This window comes from Parus major, linkage group LGE22, assembly GCF_001522545.3.
Source record: "Parus major isolate Abel linkage group LGE22, Parus_major1.1, whole genome shotgun sequence".
NCBI classification, from domain to species: Eukaryota; Metazoa; Chordata; class Aves; order Passeriformes; family Paridae; genus Parus; species Parus major.
The window spans coordinates 411,031-419,921 of record NC_031798.1 but is presented as its reverse complement, the minus strand read 5'-3'; the positions used below and the strand labels follow the sequence as shown (position 1 = coordinate 419,921).

The 8,891-nt window shown below is 55.9% G+C and overlaps 1 protein-coding gene across 1 annotated transcript in view; it reads right to left on the bottom strand.

Annotated features, from left to right (window-relative positions):
* Positions 1-8,751, bottom strand: part of FAIM2 (Fas apoptotic inhibitory molecule 2) — a 15,974-nt gene extending 7,223 nt beyond the window's left edge. Inside the window, exons 1-7 of the mRNA XM_015651994.3 lie at positions 8,612-8,751; positions 6,935-7,115; positions 4,264-4,367; positions 4,096-4,160; positions 3,420-3,473; positions 1,363-1,413; positions 298-337 (exon numbers count right to left, since the gene is read on the bottom strand). Coding sequence (XP_015507480.1) covers positions 298-337; positions 1,363-1,413; positions 3,420-3,473; positions 4,096-4,160; positions 4,264-4,367; positions 6,935-7,115; positions 8,612-8,626 — 510 coding nt within the window. The 5' untranslated portion in view covers positions 8,627-8,751. The remainder of the gene's footprint in view (positions 1-297; positions 338-1,362; positions 1,414-3,419; positions 3,474-4,095; positions 4,161-4,263; positions 4,368-6,934; positions 7,116-8,611) is intronic.
* Between the last annotated feature and the right edge of the window lie 140 nt (positions 8,752-8,891).

The following is an 8,891-nucleotide window of genomic DNA, read 5'->3' as shown; positions in this document are numbered from 1 at the left end:
CTCCCACCCGTTACCACTCCAGTTTCTACCCCAGTTCCCATCCTGGTTCCCATCCCAGTTCTCACCCCAGCTCCAATCCCAGTTCCCAGCAGACTCCACAATTATTTTTTGCACTTTTTAAACAGAGGCTCCCTTTTTGTCCAGCTTCTCCCATCCCAGCACAACCATAGCTCCTCAGCCCAAGCATAGGACCAGGAGAGGATGAAATTTCCAGTTTTCCCCAGGAATGGCAGCCCTGTGCATGTCCTTGGAGCCACTCTGACCCCAGGGCAGATGTTGGCCAAATGTGGTACTCACAAAGATGCTGAGCAGGATCAGATTCCATGGGAAGTATCTCCTGGAAAGGAAACAGGGGCCAGTCAGCAGGGGCTGTGCCAGGGAGTCAGTGACCATGAGGGTAATTAATGACCCTGCTGGGTAATTAATGTCCATGCTGGTCAATAGTGCCTGGTGCACAAGTACCAGGGGTGGTGCTGGGCACAGTCACCCTGCTGGGAGACACAGGGTATTTGGGGTCCTCCTGGGCCAGCAGGACAAAGGTCCCAGGATATTCCTGCTCCACTGGGAGCTGACAGGAACATCCTCTGGAATGTTTAATATCTAGAATCCAGAGCTGCAAACGACAGTTTCTGCTGTGAAGTCACAGCTGCAGTTGGACTCCTGAGGTGCTGCAAGCCAAGGCTGTCTCAGGCCTGAACAGCTGTCTCCAGCATCTGGAACAGGTTTCCCAGAGCAGCTGTGGCTGCCCCACCTCTGGAAGTGTCCAAGGCCAGCTCGGATGGGACTTGGAGCAGCCTGGGACAGTGGGAGGTGTCCCAGTCCATGGCAGGGGTGGCACTGGGTGGGCTTTGTTGAGGCTTTTGAAGGTGTGGTTAGCTTACAGCTCTTTACAGAGCATGCTGACCCTAACAGTAGACTGCCAAAGAAAACAAGGTGATAAGTATTCCTGCTCGTTGAGCAAGAACAAGGATCAAACAAAGGTCTGCAAGCATCTAGTAATTTGCTTTAAGATAAGGATAGTAACGCGTTTAGAGAAGAATGAAAACAGTGTTATAAAATAGAGCTATAAGTTTGTATTCTACTTTTAGATGCTTGGCAAAAACTATATAAGTAATGCAAGGGCAAAAAATAAAGGTCTCAGTTCCACATCACGTTGATGTTCTGTCTGATTCCTGCCCTAAGATTGGACTTAACAGGGCTTTAAGGTTCTTTCCAAACCAAACCATTCCAAGATCCCATGGAAACACAGCAGCTGCATCCCGGCACAGCTCCATCCCTGTCCCACAACAAGGCTGGAAACCTGAGGAAAACATTCCTGCTGCATTCCCCAGGCTGTCCCAGATCCCAGAGCAATCCCTTTACCTGGGCCCAGAGCAGCAGGCGAGGATCAGGTAGGTGACAAAGAAAACGGCACTGCAAGGAGAGAGGGAGAGTTCAGGGGGAGAAAAGCAGCGTGGGATGGTGGTGCAGGGGAGAATTGCCACAGGATGGGGGTGCTGGAAGTGCAGACAGCCGGCAGCCTTGGATCAAGGTGGTTCCTACCCCTGGTCCCTCTCACTAAGTTCCTTCCTGCCCTCAGGGGCCTCCTCTGCATGTGCCATCCCCAACGTGGGACAAAACATCCCTGGAAAAGCTGAGGGCTGGATTTAGAGCAGAGCCAAGGGCAGGTTCAGATCCTGGAGAGCACCAAAATGTGTTAATGACAAACAGGGCAGGAACCAGATTTGTGTTGGCTCTTAGGAAACATTCCTTCATGGAAAGGGAGGTCAGGCATTGGAAGGGGCTGCCCAGGCAGTGGTGGAATCCTATCCTTGGAAGTGTCCAAAATCTTGTGGATAAGGTAGTGGGGGACATGGTCAGTGGTGAGTGGAGAGTTGATGGTTGGACTTGATGATCTCCAGGGGCTTTTCCAACTTTCATGATTCCAAGATTCCATGATTCTGTGAGTTTCTCACATGGAGATGCCAGGCTTTGCTCCTCATTTCCAAACCCTTTCCAGCTTGGTGGTGGGAAAGCTGGAGGTTCTTAAACCAAGGGCTGGAAAAGTGACCAGCGTCAGGCAGGGCTGGAAGGGCTGTGCTGGAGGAGGGGGCTGCTCCCATGGTACATCCCTCCAGGAATGGGAAGTTTTGGACTTTCCATCCCTGGAAGTGCCCAAGGCCAGGCTGGACAGGGCTTGAAGTAACCTGGGATAGCGGGAGGTGTCCCTGCCCATGGCAGGGGTAGCACTGGATGGACTTTAAGGTCCCTCCAACCTAACCCAGTCCAGGATTCTGCTGCAGGAATGCTTGAGGAAGAGCCCAGGGCAGGGAAGGGCTAAGGGAATAGCTCAGGACAGGAGGAGGTGCTCTGGGAAGGGCTCAGGGCAGGAGGAGCCATTCAGAAAAGTGATCAGGGATAAGCCCAGGGCAGGAGGATCCTCCTGGCTCAGCAGAGCCAAACGCCCCGCCCAGGTCAGGAAGTTTTTGTCTCCCAGGATTCGACCCTTCTCAAAGCACAGTAGCCCTAGAGCTGAGGGAGGCTCTCCTGCCTGAAGCTGGGTGTTTTTCCAGGCTCTGGAAGCTGCTCCCCTGCTTTCCCCGGCAGCTGGAGCAGCGGATGTGCCGATGGCGCCCGATAGCCGCTGACCCTTGGCCAAGGCAGGCAGGTGATGGCAGAGCCCAGGGCCATGAGCAGGGCACAGAGATAAAGCCAGGCCCAGATCTCCCACTGGGAAACCAGGAAAGCCAGACTGGACACGGCTGAGCAGCTGGAAAGAGACTGTCGGGAGCACAGAGCCAGTGGAGCTGTCCATCCCCTGTCTGCTCTGGATTTATTCCTGCTGAGCTGCCACCACAGCAGTCAGAAAACATCCTGCTTTATTTTACAGAGGTCTCTGCTTAGCAAGGAGATCCAGGTCCCACGTAGGAACTTCTACACTGTTCCCCTGGAAACTGCCCAGTTTTCTCCTGTTTTCCCTAGGAAATACTCAGGTATTTGCTTCCAGCCTGGTTTCTAGAGCTGTTTTTGGAAAAGCATTCAGAGTTTGCCTCTCTCACGTCTCTTGCTCATTCAGGTGAGATTTTCCATCTGCTCACCTCATGATCACTCATGGATTGTTTGTCCAGAGCAGCTGTGGCTGTCCCATCCCTGGCAGTGCCCAAGGCTGGGTTGGACAGGGTTTGGAGCAGCCTGGGGCAGTGGGAGATGTCCCTGCCCATGGCAGGGGTGGCACTGGGTGAGCTTTAAGGTCCCTCCCAACCCAACACATTCCATGATTCCATGACCTTCCCCAGTTGCCCCCAGATGCTTTGGAGTTATTCTTCACATGCAGAACAGGGAAGTGTTTGGGAAGTGTTGGAGACCCTTCCCACATCCCCACATCCCCATCCAGTCTGTCTGAAGCACACAAGGCTGCAGGAAAAGCCAGGGATACTCACTAGGAAGCCCAGTACCAGGCAGAGTGGGTCTGGATGTAGCCCTTGACCGGTTCACTGCAAGACAGAAGGAAAGATCCTGAGCAGGAAAAATGCAATCCCTCACAACTCCCTGCTCACTGAACCCCAGGAACAGCCCCAGCATGGGGATTAAAACCCCAGCCCTGGGTGAATCCCATCGGCAGCCTAAGCCTGTGGAGAGGAATTCCAGCTGCCAGGTGGGAAGGGCAGTGCTGGTCCCCCAGTTCCACACCAGATCTGGCTGGGAATGGCTCCCACAGGGGATTAGGGAGCCCAAATCCTCAGGCTGGCAGTGATCCATTATTTATTCTGGAGGCAACATGAGCCACACACACCCGGAGCGCTCGGTCATCCGAGCTGGAGAGGGGGATGAGCAGGGGAGGGAACCCAGCCCCTGGAGCTGGGATCTGGTAACTCCCACAGGGAAAACCCTGCAGTTACTGCCCAAGAGCATCAGCCCAGGGCATCACCCAGGATGGATGATCCAACCCCGAGCGTGGGTGGGAATGGAAGCAAAAGGACTGAGGGACCTCTGAGTGTTCCCTCAGCTTTGCTTTTCCATTGGAATACTCAGAAAAAAATTCCAGGAGTGACACAACCCCCAGGAACCTGCCCAGGGCTTGGGTCCCAGGTGGCTCAGGACACACCCAGAACCTACCAGAAGGTGAAGAAAGCCACGATGACAACCGTGACCAGGAGCTGGACCATCAGGATGGCATAAACCTGCAGGGAGAGGTGATCCATGGACCCCAGAATCCAGCCCCTCCAAGGGCTGGGGGCTCCAGCTCCGCCAGCCTGGAGGACAAGGGACGTGTTCCTCCCTCACCTTCCTGATGAACACCCTGCGCACGTTCTGGTCGTCCCAGCTGAAGGTCGTGAGCAGCTCCGTGTCCCCTGGGTACCCCCCGCTGCCGTAGCTTGGGCTGGTGCCTGCAGAGGCCAAAGAGAGCAGCTCCCACCCCAATTCCCCCCCAGCTGCCAGAACCTGACCCCAGGGAGCAATCCCAGCTCAGGTGCCCCAAATTCCCAGGTGTTCCTCTGCTCCCTTCTCACTCCTGAGGTTCCTTAGGACCATCCCTGGGAACAGAGAGAACATTCCCACAAACCATCCTCACACCAATCTTAATCCCTGTCTGAGGAAACACCAAATCTTCCACAGCAATTGGAGGGCTGGGATCATCCCTTGATTTCCCTTCACTGGATATTAAAGCATCCCCAGAGCAGCCATGACTCAGCATTCCCAGCGGGAATTCGCTCTCCTGAGCTGTGTTTGCATCGTGGCTTTTGTCAACAATGTCCCTGCTCTGAGAGCAGCTCCTGGCAGCTCCCTGAGCTCCATCCCTCAATCCTCTTTCCACACAGGGACTCAGGGAACAGTTGAACACCGAGCCTGCAAAAGATAAAAACAGCTCCAGCGCCACCAGTGAGAAAAATCTTCTCCCACATCACCACACAAATCATCTCTGCTTTGCCAAAACAGGAACTCCTGTTGCTGCTTTTCCCTACCCCATCCCTGGAAGTGCCCAAGGCCAGGTTGGATGGACTTGGAGCAACCTGGGATAGTGGAAGATGTCCCTGCCCATGGCAGGGGGTGGGACAGGATGAGCTTAAAGGTCCCATCCCACCCAAACCATTCCATGATTCCATGATCATTCTGTGCCCTCTTAGCTTCCCTTACTGATGTCCCCTCCTGTGTCACTGAAGTTCTCCCTGCTGGGTTTCCACAGGAGGATTTTTGTGTCATTTTCCTGCATTTCATTCCTGTCCCTGCCTGGTCCACAGACACTTCCCCTCCTCCTGAAGCCCAAGGATACCCAAATCCTTCAGGAAGAACCCTCTCAATCTCAGAGCAGACACCAGGAAAACCAAACTCAAGGTCCTGATCCTGAATTTCTCCTGTTTTCCTGGTCAAAAGTTGCTCATTTGAAATGAAGGAGCCTCACTTAGGTGCAGCCAGCAGGAAATAAGTCCTTGGTTCTGTTCTGTTGTCAATAAATCCCTTGGTCCTTCCTCCCTGCCCCACTGGAGCTGAACCTCCTGCGTGTTCTCCTGGATCCCTCATCCAGCCCACAGGACCTGGGGCCTCCAGAATCCCTGGGACACCTCCAAACAGCCCCTAAACACCCAATGAACACCTGAACACCCAGCTGGCACCTGAGGAGCTGAAGGGTTTTACCCTCCTCCCTCCCTGGCAGTGTCTCCAGCATCCTGAGGGTTTTATCCTCCTCCCTCCTGGTGTCCCCACAGCTGTCCCCCCACCCAAGGCCAGAGCAGGACAGTTCATTGTCACAGAAACAACCTCAAATCCACAGCCCTTCTCTCCAGGTGCTCCCAGTAAAGTGTGAGACATCCCATAGAGTGGGTTTCCCACCTGGAGACCCCAAATACCCCATCCCACCCCCTAAACCCAAAATATCCTATCCCACCCCATTTGGGCCTCACCCACCTTAATTCATCACAACAGCAGAAAAATCCAGATGATCCCCAGAGCCACCTGGGGGGGATTTATCCCCTCTGTTCCTTAGGGAAAAGGCTGAGAAACCATTGGAATATGGCACAGACATCCCAGTTTATGTTTCACTCCTTCCCCAAGCATCCCATCCCTGCACTGGATGAACAGACAGCAAAGGATGGAGCAGGGCAGGGGCTCAGGAGTCCCTAAATCCCATCCTTCCAGTGTTTTCTCTAGCTGGAACTGTGCTGAGTGAGCACTTAGCCACCCCCAGGGTCACTTCCCATTCTGATCCAGCCCCTCTTGCAAGCCTGAAGCCATTCCCTGGGCATAGCTGGGGCTTTGTCCTGTGCTACAGCCCAGCAGAAGCTTCAGGGAGCTTCTGGGTGTTGGAAAAACTGTTGGTTTGCCCAGGAATGGCCACAGGGATGCTGGAACAATCCAGCCTTTGGCTCCAGTCATGTTCCAGCCTCCCTGGCTCTGCCACCAGCTGCCAACAGCTACACTCAGGGCTGTGACACCAATTGTGACACCAATTGTGACACCAATTGTGCCACCTCAGCTGCTCTGAGAGCTGGGGCTGAGCTGAAGTTGCAGGAGGGGGTGGGGGGATCCCTGCAGCTGCTCCAGGACTTTCTCTGCAGCCCTGGGAGCTGGGATCACCCAGGGCAGAGAGCTGGGAATGGGGATTTCTCCCACCATGGGACTGGGAAGGAGTTGACTCCCACATCTGGAAAGGGGTGAGGCTTCTGGGCTGGCTGGAGTGGCTTTCATTTACAGATATGAACTTTTATCTGCAGATAGAGACTTTGATGTGTAGATGGAGATGCTCATGGGTAGATGGAGATTTTTATACATTGATAAATGCTCTCCTGTGCAGACAGAGGCTCACAGCTCACGGCTGCAGCTCTGCCCTGGGCCACACTGGGCACCACCAGTCCTCCTCCTGTCCCTGATCCCCCTCTTATGCCGGTTCCCCCTCTCCTCTCCAATCCTGGGGGGGATCTCTGCCCCCTCTCCCCGGTACAGCCATGGCAGGACTCACTGGGATCCACGTAAGCCCAGCTGGGGTGGAGCGGGGCTGCCGGCGGGGCAGGGAAAGGCCCGGATTTCATCCCTTCTCCTGCTGTGGCCTCCTCATAGGACGGGGGAGCCGGGGGGGCTGTGGCATTGTCCTTCTTGTCTCCCTGGCCCTCAGAGCTGGGGGGTTTGCTGGTCACCGAGAGCTGCACAGAAAGGGGCAAAAAGAGAGAGATCTGAGTAAAACCAGCCCAGAAAACACCCTGAATGAGAACCTGGCACGGACAGGATCTGGAGAAGGGGTCAGGAACTGGGAGACCCAGCCATTCCTGGGGACTGGACATGGGCCCATCCCTGCACCCCTGGGAAGGGGCATCCCTGACTGAGGGGAGAAGGGAAAGCCCCTGAGGTGTTCATTGGGATGAGAAGTTCCAGGCAGGGAGGTCTAAGAGGAGACACAGAGCCCCCGCAGTGCCTCAGGCTCAACGTGACACCAAAAACATCCCAGGAATTCTCTGCTTCTCATCAAATTTCCTACATTGCTCCTTAAAAAGAGCTTTTAGTTCCTGGGCAGAAAACCTTGAACTCTTCATTCCCGTTTACACCCATTTTGGGGGCTTGCTCCCAGGAATGCTCTGGTTTGTCCCTCCAGAATTTTCTCTTTCCTCTCTGCCCGTGTGGAGGCTCAGGTTCATTCAGAGGACTTGGGATAGCAGCAAGGAGCCAGCCTGGGGCCACCTGAGCACTCGCCTCTCCTTGGGAACATGATCCCTTTAACCTTCCAAATCAGCCTGGGATAAGCTGTCAGCCTGGGCTCCTCTGCTGCCCATGGAGCCAGCTCAGCCCCGGGAATGGCATCCCCCAGATCCCCGGGATGCGGGGCTGGAATCACAGTGAGCCCCAAACCAAGCAGGCATTAACAGAGCCCAGTGAGAAGGGCTTTAATTGAAGGGGTCACAGGCCCTGAAGCACAGGAGAGGCCAGGCTGCGATGTGTCCCATGGGCAGATCCCGCTGTGCCACCTCCCCTGCCAGCCCCCAGGGACTGCCCTGCCCTGTCCCTTCTGTTTAGGGGGCCGAGATCATGCAAGCCCCCTCCCCACCCCCCCCAGATAAGCAAGGAGATCAAGAGGGATGGAGCTGCATCCAGAGCGTTGCCATGGCAATGGTGCATGAGCTGGCAGAGGATGCACAACCCCCCCCTCCCCAGTCTGAGAGCATTGAAGAACCCCAAAATCCCCAAAATCCCCAAAATCCCGAGCCCCTGGGCCGGGCAGGAGGTGCTCGGGGAAGTTCCGGGCGCTGCCAGGTGGGGACAGGGATGGCACAGCACAAACACCTCACGGAGCCCCCCCCGGCATCCAGGATGGGAGGGGCAGGGGGGAATACGGCCGCAGGTCCAATGGGTTTGAACTGGGCATCCATCACCCCTAAACCAGCCCCCAAACCCCCAAAACAACCCCAAACCAGCCTCTAATCCCAAATCACCCCTAAACCAGCTCCCAACCCCAAAACCAGCCCGCCAGCTTCTTCCACCCCCTAGCCCCTTCCTCCCCCACGGCAGCGTTCCTGCACGGGTACCCAGCTCCCCCCTCCACCATCGTTTTATTCCTTAAATCCCTTTCCTCCTCCCCTCTTTCCTCCTCCGAACCCTGTTATGCAACAGGGACGGGCTCATCCTGCCCGCTCCGGCCTCCTCCTACCTTTCCCTGGGTCATGGCTGCTGCCGCGGGAGGGCTCGGGACGGAGCTGGGTGCAGGGTCCCTTCCAGCCCTTCTCCTGGCGAGTGTCGGGGCTGGATGCGGCCGCCGCAGCCCCCGCAGCCGCTGCCTTCACCTTCCAGCAACGTCCCCGGAGCAGCGGGCGCTGCAGGCAGGGCTGTACCATTCCCAGCCCGCGGCACAGGGGAGCCGGGAAAGGCAGCGAGGGGATGGGGAGGATGGAGACAGGTTCGGGATGGGGGGGATGCGGGGATGGGATGGG